This window comes from Symphalangus syndactylus, chromosome 9, assembly GCF_028878055.3.
Source record: "Symphalangus syndactylus isolate Jambi chromosome 9, NHGRI_mSymSyn1-v2.1_pri, whole genome shotgun sequence".
Lineage (NCBI taxonomy): Eukaryota > Metazoa > Chordata > Mammalia > Primates > Hylobatidae > Symphalangus > Symphalangus syndactylus.
Window position 1 is genome coordinate 40,143,102 of NC_072431.2, and position 21,118 is coordinate 40,164,219.

A 21,118-nucleotide genomic window follows, 5' to 3' on the forward strand; every position below is an offset into this window, starting at 1 on the left:
GTGTGTGTGTGTGTATGTGGAGAGGGGAGGCTGGGTGGGCAGGAGGTGGGGGGAAGGGAAAAAACTTGGATAATTGTCTAGGCATTTCCATTCAGCCCTAGTGGCAATGAAAGAAAGATATACATGCCTCAGAACCCTTCGCAGTGAATACCTAGTAATTACTGTCACCCTGGTGAGGAACATGTCAATATGATGTGCTTGGCACCGGGAGAAGTCGAGGCACCACTCTCATTCTTCCGCAAGTTAAGGTTCTTCACTGTGGCACAGAGGCCTGCTCAAATTCCCCCATCCCACACCCTCTACTTTAAAGCACTTGCTTCAAGAAGGCTTAAATTTCTGAGAGTTGCAAATCAATGCTTACTTCATAAAATGGAAGCCATGCCGTAAACACTTTTAAGAATCAGGGGAAAACAGAAACCTAAAAGGTGAGAATCATAGGGAATAAAAATGAAAGGGAATTCTCATTTTAAACAAATTTTGCAGCCTTCTGAATTTGGTATCCAGTCTCTCAAATGTCTTTCGGTGGCCATCAAGCAGGCTGCTAACAATGAATAACAAATTTCTCAACAAGAATATGAACATTTCTAATCCAAGTTAACAAATATAGATAGTCCTTGGAGGGTTTTAGATTTGCTCCCATTAAAAACAAATGTTTCTTTAGAAAGTTTAGTTTGAAAAATAATTCTAAAATTCAAAGTGATTCACTAATTGTAATAAATGCCACCAAATCTGGTCATCACCATTCTATTAGGTTACTGAAACGAAAACATGAATTTTATAAACTTCCCTAAAAATGTGATTCCTTCCTTCCCTTTCTTTTTTTTTTTTTACTCAGGAACAAAGGACATACTAATGATCACAATATAAGTACCTCTTAATATTTAATTAATTTCATCATGTAGCTATACACATAGTAAAAATTAAAGCCATGTATATTATTTAAAAATCTAAAGTGTTTAAATAATTCTACCAGTTGTTTTATCACTGGACAAGAAATGTATTAGGTTTGATACTACAAAGATGTTTATGTTGTCTGCTATTTTCTATTATAGGTTTATTCAAAGAGATTATCACCTATAGCATAATTAAATTTTTCAATAAAAACAAACTAAAAAAACCCTAGAAACATTTGACATCACCAAATTCAACATCTCTCACTAGAAATCCAAGCAATAAACTTAGATATTTGAAATAAACATAAATTATGATTACATAACTCTGTAAGTCACATACATAATTTTGAATTATGGTAATAGCACTGTAAACACAAATACAAAGGATTACAGTTTTATACAGAATTTTTTTTGTTTTTCTTCTTTTAGGCTATTTCTCCTTGAAAGAACAGAATGATCTTTTTAAAAAAATAAGAGTTATACAGTAAATCCAGAAAAAAATTCAAATAGTTGTGAAACTAGATTTTCCTATAAATGATCTTGAATTTAGTTTACAATCAAGTATTTATAGTATTAAAAACCCAAAATCATCACATAGAACTTGGTATGTCTGTTTTCAAATGTGTATTAAGTCTCTCCATTGAAGTGTGAATTAAGATGCCGAAGGAAATCCCCCCTGGATGTAATGGATGGTGGGAAAACTGCTTGACAGAATTCACATACTCGAGGTATATGCAATTCTGAGTCTGTGCCACTTAGTACCACCGAGTCACTGTCTTGATTAGGAAAGGGTTTCCAAATGGGCTGCAGGAAAGAAACAAAAATATCTGTTACTTATGTTTAAATTCAAATAGCAATGGACTTCAAATTTGAATTTCTGAATGAGTTATGTATGAGCATATATATTTAATTCCCTAATATAAAAGCAAATTACTTTTCCGTAAAGTTAGCATGAGGACATGACTCAATTCTTGGTTTCATAAAGGGCACAACTAAACTTTGATTAAAAGTCACTTGGGACACACACTCTTGCATTTTATCTTTATATATTTAAAAAGATTGCAGCTTTAGCATGCAATTTTTAATACTCAATGATCACAACAGCAGTAGTTTTGGAACAATAGTTAATACTCTGGTCTTTTAAATTAAATTCTATCTTTTGTTTTTTACAATAAAAACCTTAAATTATAGGGGCTTTATTAATTACATAGTATATAAGACATGATGTGTGTGTGCATTGCATCTTAATCAAAATCAATTTCACTGTTTATAAGCAAATACAGTGAATACATATATGAATCAGCATTATTTTGATTTTTAAAAAGAAAATTTTCCTTTTAAACTACTGAACAAATTTCACTGATCAGTTATCTTTTGTTTTTAAAAACAAATATTTAATCATTCAACAAAATCTAACACATGCAGTGTTTTGACTTCTTACTTTGCTTCTGTTATATAATAGGTAGTTTGGCCTTACTCATTCTTGTCACTGAATAAAGTGAAACTTGTCAATAGTTGCCTGGTTAAAGAATTATGAAAAGTCATAATCCAGCAGAACCACCTCCACTATAACCAGCACATAAATACCCTTTCATAACTGCACTTATTCTTTTTTTTAAAACTTCTAGAAGGACAAGAAATAGCATTTAGCTTAATAATAGCTACACATAGATGTCTGTTAACTGGAAAATATTTTCCTGAATTGTGTAAACCAAATTATTTTTTAAAATTTCTTTCTTATGTGGACACAGGTAAATTACTCTGACGCAGCTAAATTCTGATATTTTAAGAAGAATCACCTCATAAAGTCAAATTTAAAGAGACCCCTTATCCTCCTATTACTATTACGTTTTTAAAGTCACACAGCCTAGTCTAGCACCTGACAAGTGTTACTGTTATTTCCCCTAACTTCTTTCATTCTGGTTAACCAATCATTTACATAAACACTATATTACTAATTGAAGCATTTGGGTTTCACGACATCACTGTCTTCTTATAAACAGTTTACTGGACAGCTGTGTACAATTGGTGTAAATATACAACGTCTGTCTAGGCACCCAGATACATTCAAATATCAGTATGGGGGACTTATAATAATGCTGACTCAATTCCTTTCACAAGAAATGTCAATTTTATTACAAAAATAGTAATATTTAAAATAAATGTTATAAAATTTAGGGTAAAATAACTTTCTCTGGAAAAACTTCTTTGATGAAAGTAGTAAAAATTGTGAGCATACAAACAAAATCTAGTTAGACTTAACTTGATTCTAATTTTAATGTTTTCAGTTTAAACAAAAAAGTACAAATCACTGTAATGTGAAATTGATATGGCCAAAAATAAAAGATTATTAAAGATAATTCTTATTTATATAAAATAGTAAGAAATTAAATCAGAAGCAATTTAACTTCTAAATTTGGTAAGCCAATCTTCTACTCCCAATTTACCTATTAAGTCCATATTCATTTTTCTCTATTAAGAACTTTTAGTTCAGATTTGATCTCTTCATACAATTTAGTTCGGATCCCACTCACTGACTCAGCAAAGTAAAAAAGAAAATCACATAGAACAATAATAATCTGATATACTTTAGTCTTGGTTATGATAGCTGAATATATAAAATAGATGTTTAGTAGTAATGATTGATATAAAGCAAAATTTTGAAATATGTAGCCAAAACATTCACTTCTCTTTGTTACTATCTACAAACAACTCAGGATTTTTTAAAAAAATTATTATTATTATTTTGAGACAGGGTCTTGCTCTGTCACCCAGGCTGGAGTGTGGTGGCACCATCACAGCTCACTGCAACCTCCAACTACCTAGCTCAAGCAATCCTCCCACCTCAGCTTTCCAAGTAGCTGGGGGCCATAGGCGCATGCCACCACACCCAGCTACATATATCTATATATCTATATGTATTTGTAGAGACAGGGTCTCACTATGTTGCCCAGGCTGGTCTCAAATTCCTAGGCTCAATCAATCCTCCTGCCTCAGCCTCCCAAAGTGCTGGGATTATAGGCATGAACCACTGTACCTGGCCCAACTCAGGAATTTTGTTCTTATACTAGCTTTGTACTTATACTAGCTTGTATAATACTAGCTTTATTAATACTAATAAAATAGCTTAAACTGTTTTTTAAAAAAACTTATTTTAAGAAATATTCTTCCCATCCTAAACTGTAACGTGGTCTTCAAAACAAACTAATTTCTTTGCTTTTTCTGCCAAAATATCAATTATCTAACCTTATGCCCCATGTCTTGTGACAACTCAACACTAATTCTCCTGAATTTTTTAAGCTGAATACTTTTCCATCAAGTTGTAATCACATACCAGCTGTTTCCCTTGCTGTAGTATAGAAAGCAAATGTACAATGCAGGGTGCCATCTACTGAAACATGAATGCACAGACTAGTAAAAGAACAAGCAAGACATATAATAGAGAAAAAAGTAACAAGCATTAGAACTGATGCACTTCACAGCTCTGCAGGAATTCTACTTGCAATAAATGAAATTGTTTAATTTGTTTCATTTAGTAGCAACTATAACTGAGACTATGAAGTGAAATAAAGTACAATGAACAAGAACATAAGTGAGGTTATAATTAAAACTTATTGTCAGCCATGCCTAGTTCTTCCCACTACTAAAATACACCACAGCTTGACAATTGCTGTCTTTGCATGCTGATTTAAGTCTATAACCTATATGTGTACTTAAAGCAAAAGGGTATTAATAACTTTTTAAAAAAAATTAAATATCTCAAGGCAAAGAGAAATCAGACAAATGTTTGCAAGTTACATAGACATTTACATCAATCTGTATTTTCATAAGCTTCTGTTTTTTGTAAAAATTATATAGCTTTCAGACATTAAACTTTTTTTTAACTAAAAGAATCATTCTGTGATGGAACTTGAATCTAAAAGGGAGGGCAGGAGTGGTTTAGGGGATATAAGTCTGTGAGCTTTAGAAACATTAAGTAAAATATTTGATATCACACACATGCAGAGACTATTTAAAAAATATACTAGGCTACATGTTCATTTCCAGATTAGCAACCAAAACCAAAACTAAGCCCTACAGATCTATGTACTATATAACTGAGGATGTAGTAGAAGTATTCATTGAAAGATAGTTCACTTATTTTGATTGATAGAAATGTAAGATGCAATTATTTACTTGTGAAAGATCATGAATTCTTATAAAGATGAATATGATATACACAAACTATTAAATAAAACAGCATTTGTTTCACACTATGAAATTTAGTAATCTTATTAATCCTGAGTAAACAAGCTTTGAATAAGGAACTAAGAAAGTGACACCATGATAGATATGGATAAGGCTTAACATGTATTTTAAAATCTGACATAAATTCTAAGGTACTTAACAATAGAGTTTTACCATATTCAGCTTTTCTAATTTCATGTCATTTATTATAGGACTTGTTTTTTTGAAAGCCTTAACTTTGGCTACTCAGTAGTTTAAAAAGGATGTTTGATAACGTAAAAAAGATGCGTATCTGTGCATGTATGGCAAAATGTGTGTTCACACATAATAATATATTTGTTAATGCAAAACAGTTACCTGCTGTGGTCCTCGGATAGCTTTTCCCGGGGAATCGAGTGAGGGAAAAGGTGCATCAGATGGGTCCAGAAGTGGGAAGGTATTTACATATAATGCATTATGATCTCCAGGTGGCAAACACGCAGCTCTATCCAGAGTTGTCCTGATACAAGTGTTTACAAGATTTGAGGGCTTTGTTTTGTCAGTTGTTTTAAGGTTTTGTATAGCTGAAGCTATGGGGTCAATTCCCTGAATTTCAAATAAAGTTTCTTCTGTTTTAACAAAGTTCCCTGGGTTGTCTCTGAACTCCATATTAAATTTCTCTTGGCACATTGCCTCAGACGTGGCAGGACTAAGGATGCCGGGTCTCTCTGGAGTGCTATGTAAAAAAGTTGAGTCATTGTCCATAGGTGGAAACTTGACATTGAATTTAGAAAGTGATTCAAAAGAGGTGTCTTCCTCATCTCTGCACAGTCCTCTTGGTGTGACAGATGTGATGGATGGTGCACCTCTATTTATATCATCTTTAGCCTGAGGCTTAAACAGCGCTTCTTGTTTATCTGTTTTATCCGTACACTGTATAGGCACAGAGCACTGTGTTTCTGCAGGGAGAAGAACACAAAAGAGAAACAGCTGCATTCAAATCATTAAAAAAATCTGTTCAATCAGCTTTGGACAGATAATTATTATTTTTTTCTATTGGTTTTTATAGCAAATGAAGACAACTGGGATTTTAAAATTTGCTACCATCTTACACAGAATATTAGCAGTCTCCAGCGGGTGAACTGAAACATAGCTTATTAGTTGCAATTTAACTACTTTGTCTTTTCCTAGGTCTTCTGCTGTAAGCTTTGCATCTTGTTCACAGTTACACTGCTCCACACTTAAAAAACATTTGCTTGTAGTGTATACATTTAAACATTTTGTCAGTAACGTTAGCTATAACTGTGAGTTTGCTTAGACAAATAAGTTGTTAAAAGGGAAAATCTTACTGGGTGTATCTAAAATTAGGTCATTTATTATTCATGTCACTGTCTAACTAAGTATATCACTAATCAGTTTAGCCACTGTCTGCTCTCAATAATCCATGTGAGGGACTGGTGGTTGCAGGAGTTGGGAAAAAGAAGACAGTGAAGGCAAAGGAAGGATGAAATATTGTGATGCATGTTAAGAAAACTGTGGATGAATAGATTATTTTATCATCTTATATCTTTTTAAAAAAAAGACCTCTGTAAATAATAGGTAAATATCTGGTAGATAAAAGGCCCTCTGTAGCTCATTTATCTAGAACCACTTATCCAACAAATTCAGCTTTCTAGGACACAGTCAAAAGCTAGAAAGAAAGTAGAGCTTCTGAGGAGCCAGAATTAGAGCCACAAGGTTCATAGATACATGAATTTTGTTCCTATTGTCATTTTAGATTTATTCTAACAAACTTGGTGGTATTTCTGTAGCTCATAGCTGGTTTGAAACAGCAAATTAAAAGGGAATATGAGTTGCTAAAGGCAGACATAGATATCAACAAGAGCTAAAAGCATAGGAAGAGATAAGAAAGACAAAAAAGCTGATATAAGAACTTAGAAAACACTACAGTCTAGTATAGGGCCAATGAGTGCTCAATACAAAAAAACAATAATCAAAGTACTCTCCATGTTGCTGATTCTGAGACACTAGAAAAAGCCCAATTAAGCTCCACAATGTCCCTTAAAGAAGGCACTGAAGTTGGTAATGTATGCATTTTAAGGATTGTCATCAGCGCTGTTGAACATTCATAAATGGAGACATTACCAGTGATGCAAATTTAGGTAGACAGGGTATACAGAACACAAGATATACAAAGTATCTGTACAGGTTAGTAGGCACTTAACAAACGTCAGTTCCTTTATATTCCTTTGGTCTTGGCAGTCTCATGACACCTCTCTGTCTTTTGCCACAGCACATTCCAATATATTTTTTTCTGTTTGGGTATGTGTAGTACAATGCAACCAACTTCTTTGGTTCATCTTGTTATATACCTACTGCCTCTCTTTATACCTCTCTTCATACCATCCTTTCTTATTGGATTATTATAACAGCCTTTAAACTGCTTCCTTGCCTCTAAATTTGTCTCATATCCCATCTGTTCTCTTCATTGCAACTTCCCCTCCATCCCTCATTCTCAGAGTAGTTTTTCTAAAATACTAATCTGACCACGTTACCTTCCCAATAAAATCTTTTGATGGCTCTACAAGCCCCTCAGATCTCAGAAAAGGCTTATTAGACTGTTCATTACTGGCCCCTGGTCATCTCTCCATGCTCGTCTTTCACTCCATACTCTGGCTATAATGAACTTCGTATAGTTCTCCAAAATAGCCACACTCTCTTGTCTTTGCACCTTTGCACATGCTGTGCAGACTGCTGGAAGTGTCCCCTCCCATCCCTCTTTGCCCAACTCTTTATTTGTCCTTCATATCTTGGCCTGGACATAAGTTTCTCTGGATGACTCTCCCATGACTCTTGGATGCCCTGAGGACTGAAACACTCTGTTATATAGTTATGTGTCACTTAATGATGGAACATTTTGAGAAATGCAGTCTTAGGCAATTTTGTCATTGTGCAAACATCATAGAGTGTACTTACAGAAACCTAGACAGTATAGTCTACTACACACCTACACTATATGGGTGCTACAAACCTATACAACATGTTGCTGTACTGAATACTGTAGGTAACACAATGGTATCTGTGTATTTAAACACTGAAAAGTACAGTAAAAATATGGCATAAAAGATAAAAAATGGGTATGCCTGTATAGAGCACTTACCATGAATGGAATTTGCAGGACTGGAGGTTGCTCTGGGTGAGTCAGTGAGTTAATGGTGAGTGAATGTGAAGGCCTAGGATATTACTGTACATCACTGTGGACTTTCTGAACACTATATACTTAGGTTACACTAAATTTACAAAAAAAAAAATTGTGCTACAATGTAACAACAGCTACCTACAATGTCACTAGGGTGATTTTTTTTTTTTTTCTTTTTTTGAGACGGAGCTTCGCTCTTGTGGCCCAGGCTGGATGGAGTGCAATGGCACGATCTTGGCTCACCACAATCTCCGCCTCCCAGGTTTAAGTGATTCTCCTGCCTCAGCCTCCCGAGTAGCTGGGATTACAGGCATGCGTCACCACGCCCGGCTAATTTTGTATTTTTAGTAGAGATGGGGTTTCTCCATGTTGATCAGGGTGGTCTCGAACTCCCAACCTCAGGTGATCTGCCCAGCTCAGCCTCCCAAAGTGCTGGGATTACAGGCATGAGCCACTGCGCCTGGGCTGATGTGAACTTTTAAGTACCATTATAATCTTATGGGGCCATCATTGTATATGCAATCTGTTGTTGACTGAAAATGTCATTTGGCACCTGACTGTATTTCCAAGCATAACTCTCTTTCTCCCATTAAAGTAGGTTTTTTGAGGTCTTAAACTATGTTTTGTTTCCCTCTAACTCCAGACCCTTGCCCAGTGTCTGGCACATAGTATGCCCCTAACAAATGAATTCTGAATGAAACTGTAATCTCTCCCCTACAAAGCCTACTATAATAATCAACATTTACCAGATACTCTATGACTAGGAGTGCTATAGTAATTGTTACCAAGCTTAATTGTTTATCTGGATTTCTTTAGCCTCTGAGGTTCTTAAAGTCCATTAACTCTCAAGTAGTCATTTTTCCTGGCAGCAGACTTGAAAGTGGTAGGAAAGTCTAGGAAACAGTACTGTCTTTGTAGATGACATTTGCTACTTGCAAATAACAAATCAGGAAAACCAACTGTTGAGGTAATCAGACTCTGTAACACCCGAAGAGGAGAGACTTATCAAATGATCTTCACAAGGAGAACAAGGTGAATGCTGGAGAATCTGCTGCTGCTGCTAATGGCAATGACTATTAATAGCACTTCCACATGGCATGTACTATTATAATAATTGTATGTACATTAATTCATATAATACTCAAAGTAATCCTGAGGTAGGCACTATTATTATCCCCACTTTACATGTGAAGAAACTGGTTGGAGAGGTTAATTCAAAGGCCACACAACTATAATAGTAAGTGGTAGATCTGCCACTGGAACCCAAGCAACCTAACTGTAGATTTGTGCTCTGAACCATTAAGCTAAATTGAACATGTCGGTTTCTATATATAGAGAGAAGTCCCCAAATTGACAGAAATGTGCTTTGAATTATTTTTCTAGCAGTTGATCTATCCCCGCTGTGAACAAAACGAGGAGAAATCAAACAGCTCTAAAAAAACAGATATTTTCTTTCAGCAAAGCTAGCTGGCATAAAACTCAGCCACAATAAAATAATCTGTTAATCTGCTCAAGCAGTGAGAGTTAGTATCTATTAAAAAAATTTAAACCTTACATTCCTAATGCTACTAGAAATCTAAGCTGAGACAACTTAAAACTCAAATGAGATGCATTAAAGCACTTGTCATCCTGACACCATATTGAGAAACATGATCAGGTGAGCAAATAGCTTTTCTATTTTGCCTATTTTAAGAATACTCAGCTTTGCAAGGAAAAAGTAAAATGGGAAATATTTTTAGATTTCCCAATTTTAAATACAGGCTATCCATTTAATTACTTATCATTATAATTACATTGTATATTGACAAAAGAAAAAGACCTCATGGTTGTTACCATTCTCACGGATGTTTATTACCCTTAATCCTATATTCTTCTTTCCTAATCTGTACTGAAATTGGACACTCCTTTATGAAACAAACAGCACTTTATTTGAAGCTATGGATAAACATACATTTTATCTTTATCATTTCTTAAGTCTACTGCCATATGTAGATGAGTAGAAAAAACAAAGTATTTAATAATAAATAGAAATGTAAAATTCTACTAACTCAGTATTTTCAAATGAATCATATCTGGTTATTTAAAAGTAAAAATCAAATTTTAATACAAAATAACATAGGGACAATACACATACCTTTCCCAGATATATTGTGCAAATCATATTCGAAATAGTTCTTCTATATTTTTATACAGTGTAGTATACATACTTGGAAACCCTGAATAGGCATCTTTTCAAAAAATATTTTTTCCTTTCTCCTTTTGATATACTACTGTCAGAGTATAATATTTATTTTGGTTTCTCTTTGGACCCCAGCAAAACTTTACTAGAGTCTGTAGCACAAAATATTTTGAGAATAATGTACTTATTATTTGTGACACTGTTAATATAAAGCATAAAAATAAAGCATCAGGAAGAAGTTTTAGTGGAGAAGAAATTGAAGTTAAATACTCAGAGTTCTAGTTGACAGACACTCAGATTTAGACCTGTGCAATTTAAAAATGGTCGAAGTATTAAGCCATTGATAATGAGGTAAGTTTTCTGTGTAACAAAGAATATATCACCATTACAATGCCTTGAAAAGATGTTGATGTTCAAAAAAGCATGTTTATGAATTCTAGGTACTACATCTCCATAGCTAGCATATTTTAAACAGAAATAATTCATTTACTTCAGAGGTATCTAGTATCTTTAGTCCATACAAAAGATCAATTTCTCATGAAAATGACAAAAATTAAGGTGAAGAAAAGAGTTGTTTTTGGCGAGGTGGGGGAAGGGAGGGAAAGAACCAAATTATGTCTGTCTACAAAGATTGTTTTGTTTCTGTAATACCACATTGTGTAACTTTTCTGAAAATAAAATGGTAGTAGTAGCAAAAAGTGAATTTACACTATAAAATGATTTTAAATAGCCTAGATGTAAGAGCTGCAAGAAATGGAAAGTGATCTTTAATTAAAGGGGTGTTAGTCAGCAAGACTGCAACATCTCTCAGAGTGAAAACTGTAAATCACATCCCTTGGGAATTGTCTGCAGAATAGCTCAAATCACAAAGGTAAAGGAGAATTTATCATTATAAATGATCAGTTTACCTTCCTTTTGTTTGCAGAAGTGTTTGGTTGCCAGACCCAATCCCTTATATTTTGCTATTCATATAGAACTACTCAAGCAAACACCAGGAAGCCAGTCTCGGGTTTTAGGAAAGGGTACAGCATTTACAAAACATACTATAACACATATGTAAAACAAATGTTCCTTCTAAATTGTATTTTATACTAAATGTGTATTTTGTGCATTAAACACAACTAGCACTCAGGAAATTTGAGTGCCACATTTTTATTCTTGAACCAAATGAGTTCAAAGAATTCTTGAGCCCAGGAGTTCAAGGCTGTAGTGCACCATCATGCCTATGAATAGCCACTGCACTCCAGTCTGGGCAACATAGCAAGATCCTGTATTTAATTAAAAAAAAAAAAAAACATGAAAAAAACATCTATCCATAGTGTATGTAATGAACTTTCAGGCAGAAGTTACAAACAAACCTGATGTTATAATTTTACTTAGCTCATATAATATGGTAGTGTGGCTTCAAGGTCACTTACTAACATAAAAGTTAATGTTTAATAAGGTCCCCAAACAACTGAAAACTTTCAGGGATATAGTCTGGATTTATTTTGTATTTTTTTAAGGTGGGATTTCTCATTAAGATAATTAGTAATTATGTCTTTCAGTTCAATCTATATAGTATCATATACAACAAAGAGAAAAAACCCAACAATTACATATGTAATACATTATAGAACTTACACAGCATGTACACATTCAAACATACATGGATGAGGGGTAAATTACAGATGCTACACACTTAATAGGCATTCAGGAATATTTTCACATTCAAAAAGAAATCAATTTCAATTAAGCAAATCAATATTACCGTAAATTAAATTAAATCTTACCAGTTGCAGTGTCTGGTATATTAAGTTTGCTTAAGTGGTCTTTCTGTGCTTTTGCTAGCATGCATATTCTATGAAATTCTTCTTTCAGATCCCAGAAAGTCTTCTCTATATTACCCCTAAAAATAAAAAAATCAACATTTTAAAATGTAAAGCTATAACGTTCAAGTTTTTTAAATAATCAAACTTATGTAGTACCATTTTATGTGCCACAAAATAATTATTTAAAAGTTAAAAAAATTATTTTAAATTCCTAGACAATGTCCCCAAAACCAGCTTGTATTTGTAGAGGGCCAGGCACAAAGTAAGTGATAAATTAAAAGTTTTAATACATAAATATAGTATAGTCTAGCATATCTACTTATTCATATATACACTAATGCTGGCTGTCTTATTCTCACATTAGAAATTTCAATGCATTGACATTTGTCTCTGCAAATATCTTAAATAGAATATTAAGTATTCCTCATTTTGGTAAGGTTCACATCAGGATCCATCCATATAAAGAAATATGGCCTTAACACTTGGTCTATTGAAATAGTAGAGCTTTAGAGAATTCAAGTTTTAGATCCAGCTCTGCTATTAACTGCATGACTTGTTTAGGTCATTTTTAACATGTAGGATTCTGGGGTTGGTCACTTCCACTTATTCTAAAAGGCTATTTTTTTGCAATTGTTAAAGCTTAAAAAAATATATAAAATATATTTCAGTATTGATAATTTTTAAGAGTTGGCAAAAAAGGATGTAGAACTACCTTTCATGGAGCAAAGGACTGCCAAGACTCCTTGCTGAAGTTTCTTTTCTAGGAGAAGAAACCTCTTGTCTTCTTACCTTAAAGATACAAAATGATTACTATTACTACTTTAAATTGCTCCCAAATACAAATGAGGTCCAGTAAAGAGAAAACACAAAGGAAAATTTATTTACCTTCCCTACTGAAAAATAACTTGAGACAGCTTATAGACCTATATGTAATATACAATTGATTTTTTTCTTCAAATGAGAAAAATCAAGGAAAAAGGAAAATGAAGAAGGAAAATCTGAAGAGATGAAATATTTCTGGTAACTTCAATTACTATTTCCGGTACTGGTAATTCAAGAAATTTCTCAAATTCAACTATTGATCAAAATTGCTGCTCTGTTCACCAAGCACCTCATATGCCCAGAAACTTAGGGGAAAAAAAAACCTATGTGTTTACTTCTTTTGATATTCAGTAAAAATGGCCTATATATTTAAATCAATGTGTTTGTCTTTTGTTATAGATTCTTTGCTGAAGAATGCAGCTGTATTAAGGGAAGAAAGAAAACCAAGCTACAGTTCCTTGTAATTCAACAAGCATTTAAAAGGTTTATAAAGATGGTGCAATTATGTATTTAAGCTGCTTCAACACAAGTTCTTGCCTTTCACTCCCACCCTGTGGCTTACACTGGTATTACATCTATTCTGACATTTAAAAATCAACATTAAAGAACATGTTGTAATAATGTATTCTATGGTTTAAATATTTAAAAAATTTTACATCATACCTAGAGAGTGTTGTGTACTTTCTAAAGCTTATAAACTGAAAAGCCCAGAAATCTGAAGAATCCTAATACAGAATCATAAGTTATAATTCATCCAAAATTGTATAGTTCTTAAATTTCAAATCCAAACCAGTGGGTATCTGTCTTTAGTGACATTTACATTTTATTCAGTTAAGGTCATTGTAGCTATTATAAATGGAAGATTTTACTTCATTGTGTCTTATCACTTAAGTACCTCACTCTTGCTTTTCAAAAGATTTCTTTCAATTTCTTCAGAGTCTTATTTGTTCTCTAAGACAAAGACTTGATTTCAGTTTGTTTTTCTTAAAATTAATATCTTCTCCAATTTATTTCCCAGTTTTTCTAAATAAATACTTTAAATATATATAGACAGTATTATTTTTATAGTATCTCAGAATTAGTAAAATAAAATCTTGCCAATACAAATAATTTGTGATTTTATACATTATATTGTCAGGCTGAAGTAAAATAAAGATTATTTTGTTGCTGCATATCACGTGTTTGACAAACATTCAGATCATATATTCTTCTGGATTAAAACTGCTGTATTGAGCTTTATAATGCAGTCACATCAGAAGATATTTTCACATTCACAGTTTGTTTTTAAAAGTGGTAGACAAGGTTTTTCTATGGTGTTTTGTGCAATTAGAACACTCAATGGATTTTAGTGTGGACTAGGAAGAAAGGCAACATTTTATAGCTAGCCAGCCAGTCAGAACACTACAAATACGAAAACAAACTTTTAAAAGATTTTATCACTAAGTCTATATCAACAAAATCAGAGAAGAGGTATATTAAGAGAATACTTACATTTGACAATTTAATATGTCAAACAAATCATAAAATAAGTGACTATATATTAAATGGAATGACCTCCTTATAGTGAGCCAAGATTGTACCACTGCACTCCAGCCTGGGCGACAGAGCAAGACTGTCTCAAAAAAAACAAAAACAAAAATCAAAACAAAACAAAACAAAACAGTAATGCTCTGTAGTTTTAGCCTAAAACTGGAGATAGTTACAGAAAGTGGTAAAGATAGTGCTCCAAATTCCAAAGTCCTGACTTTGACATAAACTAGGAATGATTGCTTCTGAGATTAAAGAAGTATTGAAAACGAATGGGGATGAAGAGGGCTGAAGGAAAAGATAGGAAAAAAATGACAACCTTTGTCTTGCTTGGTAAATAATTGATGCTAACTTACTTCTGTGATGTTTAGATTTGATAATTAGTGTGGGTGAATTTATCAAGAAAAGATTCCTTCAGTGTATTGGCAGGAGGTAAAGGAGGACTCCTTAAAGAATTCCTATGAAGTATCTAAACTAAGGTCTTCAGCTTCTTTGGGGTTAGGAACACAGCTCTGCTTACTATTATTTTTGTTTTTATTCTTACTGAAAAAAGTATTACTGGTTGTACTAGGCAATACACTGCACCTTTTATCATTCATGCCAAATAAAGCTGTTAATATATTTCAAATGAAAATTCTGAGTTCCCAGTACCCAAGAAAAATTTTCAGAAAGGGACCTCTTAACATGTTACTTAAAAAAAAAAAAAAAAAAAGTAAACGGTTTTCTGACAGACATTTTGAAGTTGGGTTTATTTAGAATGGGGCATAACATGTTAATGCTATCTTCCATTATAGCAGTCTGATACAACTTTCTGAAAACAATCATTAATTTTTCAAAGGATTTAGGATTAGTATAATCAATGGCAACTTCAACACTTTCCCAGAAAGTCAGACTTTTTCTCAATGCATTATCTTAATAAAGATTAATCAGTTTGTTGAGCATCTCATAGAGTAAGGATAACTTGTATTTTTCTTTCTATTCTCAAATATAATCCAAGTGGGCTCTGTACTGCAGGAAGATGAAGTTGTAACTTCAAATAAGAAAGCAAGGGAATTTTGAACATTATATTTTAGGAGATTTTAGGCATTAAATCATTCAAAAAATGAATTTATTTTGAGGTACTAAAACTTAAAATACTTAACATCATAAACTGTTCCAAGTACTAGTTTGGAAATGCTGAACTTGTGGAATGAATGCTGAAATAAGAGTTTTACACATCATACTTTTCATATACACTTCCAGTATGTCGCTGGGTAAGTCATTCAACTAAATCCATTAAGATAAACACATCTGAAACAGTTGGAAGATGTAAAATGTTTCCTTAAATTTCTTATGTGAATTGGGAGGATTTTGATTTAGTGTAAGTCAATTTAAGCTTCTCCCTAGATGGGTATTATATCAAAAATATATGTTCAAGGGACAGTTGAATATGCAGTGATATTTAAGAAGGAGAAAAAAAAGTGGTTAATATTTCATTACTCCAAATCAGGCTTTATTATTGATGCAAAAATAATCAAAAATGTTTTTGTTTCCCATTTTAGGATATGTTAGGTATCAACCTCTCAAAGAAAGAAATGTACATTTTCCTTAACACCTGCTTTTGTTATAGTTGATAGTAAAAGTGAAATTATTTTATTCCTTTTATAAAAAATTGGAAAGATATAGAAAAGAAATAAAAATTATCATTCAAAACCATATTTTTTCTTAAAAATTTTAAGCAATTAAAGTCAGTAAAATAAAATTGAGTTACGGAATTTTTTTTTTTTTCTTTTTTTGAGACAGAATCTCGCTTTTGTTGCCCTGGCTGGAGTGCAGTGGCGTGATCTTGGCTCACTGCAACCTCCATCTCCTGGGTTCAAGTGATTCTCCTGCCTCAGCTTCCCAGGTAGCTGAGATTACAGGTGCCCACCACCATGCCCGAGTAATTTTTGTATATTTAGTAGAGACGAGGTTTCAACATGTTGGTCAGGCTGGTTTCGAACTCCTGACCTCAGGTGATCTGCCCACCTCGGCCTCCGAAAAGTGCTGGGATTACAGGCGTGAGCCACTGCGCCCAGCTGAGTTATGGAATTTCTAAAGATAATTCTGACTAAACTCTTTTAACAAGATGTGTATTCTCTCATATGTATGTAAGAAACCTAAACTTTAAAAGGCTTCTATTAAGTAAAGAAGGTTAATTTTCAATGATACGTATTTCACTCTACTCCAGTGTTCATATCAAAGACTCCCTTTAAACTTTAGTTACGATCCTTGCATGCAAAGGAATATTTATTTTTAGCTAGCTCAGGCAACTGAATGTAGTCAATGTTTTATTTCGTTTCTGGATAAGGCTAAATAGAAATATGCTTTTAAAACAGAAACGAGAATCCCCCTTACTTAGATCAATGTAAACCAAGAAATAAGCCAAGGTGGGATGGGATGGATTGGTAGAGGGAATATAAACTACAGAATAGGTATAAATGTTAGCTTGATAAAATTCACTACAGAAAAAGGAAAAGTAAGTAGTAGGAAAAAAACTGAAAATAAAGATTCATTTGTCACTTAGATTTTTGAGATCTAAGAATGAAATGTTAAAGGAGGAACTGAGGTTGAATATTTCCTTACCAGTCTACATATACTGAGACAAAAGATGTTATGGTGACGTCAAGCACTGGATACAGCTGAACTAGGGAGAAAGTGAAAAAAGGGCTGAGACAGAAAACGATTAAGGTATAAAACAGGACCAGAAAAAAAATTACAAAAAGATATTTGATAAGAATAAACAGAAGAATAGTATATAAAAGTTTGAGGACAAAAGGTAAAAAAAAAAAAAAGGATATTGTATTTAATCTAAAAGAACTTATGGCCATATAAAATCTATGGTTCTCTCACCCTCATTAACATTCCTGAAAATCTAGCAAAGCAAGAGAAACACAAATCCTAGGAGCCTTGTCTGTTCTGTGTGATACAGTGTGCTAGGCAAACCCACTGCCAGTGTGGGAACAACTCCAGGGCAAAATGGGATCCATCCCAGAGTTCTGAAGGAAGTGGCAAGAAAATAAACAATATAAAAATAAAATTAAACACCCTAATTACTTCCAAGTTCTTTATTGGGTTGTGGTTTAACATAACCCATCCCCACAATCTCTACTGATTCAATGCTACAATAAAACATATTGTTTCAGAAAAGGTAAAATCCTTTACCAGTACTGCCACAATTACTGTAACTTCACTACTATCAAAGTTAATTTGTAGAATGAGATGAATACTACTTTTCTACTATCTGTCTTCTAAGTCTTTCACTTTGTATTAGGTATCTTTTGCATGTATCTTTCTGAATTTATTTCTTTAAAGGGAAGAAATATTTAATTGTGGAGATGCTTTTTTAATGCAAAATAGAAACTGTGTAACTTAAGTGACCAATTTAATTAAGATTTCTCACACTCCTTTCACTCTTTCCCCAAACACTACATTTAAAATGAACTGATCTATGCTGTGCATGGTGGTGTGCTCCTGTAATCCTAACTACTAGGGAGGCTGAGAGGGAGGAGTTTGAGACCAGCCTGGACAACACAGCAAGAACTCGTCTCAAAAAAGAAAAAATGAACTGATTTGGAAAAATCCTTTAACCACAAGTTTAGTGTTATACCACTACACCATGAAGAACAGAAGCTATCTTCTTGAAAATAGCTATTATTTAAGCAATTTGCATGTATTACTTATTTAACTGAAATCACAAAATCTGCTTATTTTGAGATGGAGGTCTTGCAACGTTGAGCAGACTGGAGTCAAATTTCTGGACTCAAGCAGTCTTCCCGCTGCAGCCACCGAAGTAGCTGGGACTATAGGTGCACGCCACTGTACCTGGTAAGCCACAAAATCTTCTGAATTACGTATTTAATTATGATTTTAAAATTTGCTTTGAAGAGATCAAATAATTTGTGTATAGTTTGGCAGGCAGAGTAGCTGTGATTGGAACACAAGCCTTTTTGCCCCAGTAGCTTTAACTACTTAGCCATAATGCTTGGCTGCTGGAGAAGCTAAGTGGTACAGTTATCCAGCATAGGGTTGGAGATAAAGAATGGTTACATTTACATATTGCACCAAGGCAAACTAATTTTAAGATTCTAAAATCTTCCTGTCATACAATAAAAAACATATTTATCACTGAGAAGCAGTTACAGGCCATGTTTTGATGCTTAAATATTGCCCAGGGTGGGAGGGGAAACCTTTGGTATAGCCTTTTTTTTGCTGTGTTCTCAAGGATGTATCGTACAAATAGAAATGTACATCCAAAAATAACTTAAGATAGATTTACTCAAGTTTTGCCAAACGAGTCACTTGTTAACATAGGCAATTTGGCAGTATTTTCTTTGACAAAATTTCATAGTATTTCTCAAACTTGGCATAGAAGTTAAGCATTTGACAAAGCATGACAATGGGTGGAGTACCCTACTGGTAATTCTATCCTCTCTGGAAAGCTTAACTCCCTTCCTGCCTCCCCAGCTATCTTTTAATAAAAGACTGGGTATAGTTATAGTAGCTGATAAAGTCCTTGTCTGATAATTTCAGTGTCTGAATCATCTTAGGGTTGATGTCTGTTCTCTTATAACTGGGTCACATTTTCTGGGTTCTTTATATGTTGGGTGATTTTGGACCATATCCTGACCATGCTCAGCCAGAAAAAAACCAAAAAACTAGACTTTAGGAGCTCAGATTCCATTGTGGAGGAGTGAGCACCTAACAAACCATTCTTCTGCAAATAACAGTTATAAACTTTGGACAACACACACACACACACACACACACACACACACACACACACAAACCAACTACCTGAAAATATTGAAGACCGAACTTTGCACATATTCGAGGAGAGTCAAAAAGTGTAGTAAGTAATTGGCTTAGAGCACATTCCCAGTTTTCTATGGTTTTGTCCTGATGATGGCCACACTGCAGTAGAGGCACAGTAGTGGCTGAAATTCCAATAACAAAGCTCACTAACATTCCGGCTGGAAGAATCAAGAAGGAGAATGAGATCATAACCATGGTCACCAGAGAGTGAAGGAAAGGAGCCCTAGAGAATTTGAGAACCTTAAATTCCGCGTTTAAATTCAGCCCAAGTCTCTGGCAGTCCCCAAGTTGAGTGAGACTAAAAGCTTTGCAGCTAAAGCTCTAAGGATTGAACTGAGATTGGAGCTGCCCCTCTCCATAGGAGTGACACTTACCCTGAGCTAATCAAGTTCACTGCCTGTAAAAAACAAAACTACCAATACCCTTCACCACTCTAGAAAACATTTTGTCCGTTTCTTAAAATAAACAAACAAAAACTCCAAACATGTAAGTACTACATGACCCAATGAATGCATTCCTGGGCACTTCAAAATTTATGTTCACACAGAAACCTGCATACAAATGTTTACAGCAGCATTCTGTCCATAAAGTAAGAAAAAGATAGGAAGCACTTTCTCCTCTGAAGCCATGATTATGTCACCTAAAAATGGTTATGGTAAATGCAATGGCTCATTCAAAACTCTCAGTTTTAGCTTTCAGTTTACATAATGTTCTCCCAAGTGACCTAGAATAATTGTGGCTCTTGTGTAGAAATTATCCTTTTTCCATCAAAATCTTGTAGAAAATTTAACTTTACGTATCTATGCACACATAACCAAGATAAAGGCAAATAAGAACTTGTCTTCTTTCCTGTCAGCATCGAAAAATCTTAGGGCAGGAGAAACCCTAAAGAAACTGCGCTTAGGCCTTTCCTGAGTAGTAAAATTCAAAACTGGGGGCCTCACCAACTTTTTTTTCTTTTTTTTGGCCAAGAAAGAACTTAGTAAAAAATAAACAAACTACCAAGACCTAGTATCTTCGTCATGTCAAAGGGGAATGAACATTTATCAAAAAGAAAAAAAGTAGGAAGAATAGTTTTAGATTCAGCTTTATCAAAAAGTTATCACTTTATGCTCACGGCTCAGGATAAGATGAGAAACGAGATGAGGACAGAAGTGAGGAGTCTCAGGCTGCAGCACAGGTAAAAAAGAGAAGGCAGGAGAGAATGTTCAAGTAGCAGAGGCAAGAAGGAAAGCAAGGAGATTCACTGTGGCCATTTGGCCATCTAGCAGACATATGGTCCAGATGTAACTTTTAGAGAATACAGACAAGTCAGTGGCTCTCTATAATATTATTAAGATAAAATGTAGAGGGAAATATGCTGTCTTTAATGTTAAATAGTCAAGAGAAATTAGGAGTAGAAGTAACAACGAGTAAATCCATCAAATATGGAATTACTTAGAGGAAACTAAGCTTAAATGCAAAAATCACACTACAAACATAATAGGAAAGAGACAACAAAAGATGCTCATCTTAGAATTGTTTCCAAAAGGGACTTATCAGGGAGGGAGACAAAGAATTGTTTCCAAAAGGGACTTACAGGGAGGGAGACAAAAACCACAGGTTAATGACAACGCAGAATGTGTGGAAACTGCTATACAATAGTTTT

At 33.9% G+C, this 21,118-nt stretch overlaps 1 protein-coding gene across 5 annotated transcripts in view; it reads right to left on the reverse strand.

The window, feature by feature from the left end:
• Positions 1-864: 864 nt before the first annotated feature.
• The window catches only part of TANK (TRAF family member associated NFKB activator), a 98,367-nt gene continuing 78,113 nt past the window's right edge, over positions 865-21,118 (reverse strand). For all 5 annotated transcript variants that reach the window (XM_055291968.2, XM_055291965.2, XM_055291964.2 and 2 more), the window contains 4 exons: positions 13,001-13,077; positions 12,250-12,365; positions 5,478-6,058; positions 865-1,697 (listed from right to left, as the gene is read on the reverse strand). In XM_055291968.2, the coding sequence (XP_055147943.1) occupies positions 1,521-1,697; positions 5,478-6,058; positions 12,250-12,365; positions 13,001-13,077 (951 nt within the window). In that variant the 3' untranslated portion in view covers positions 865-1,520. The remainder of the gene's footprint in view (positions 1,698-5,477; positions 6,059-12,249; positions 12,366-13,000; positions 13,078-21,118) is intronic.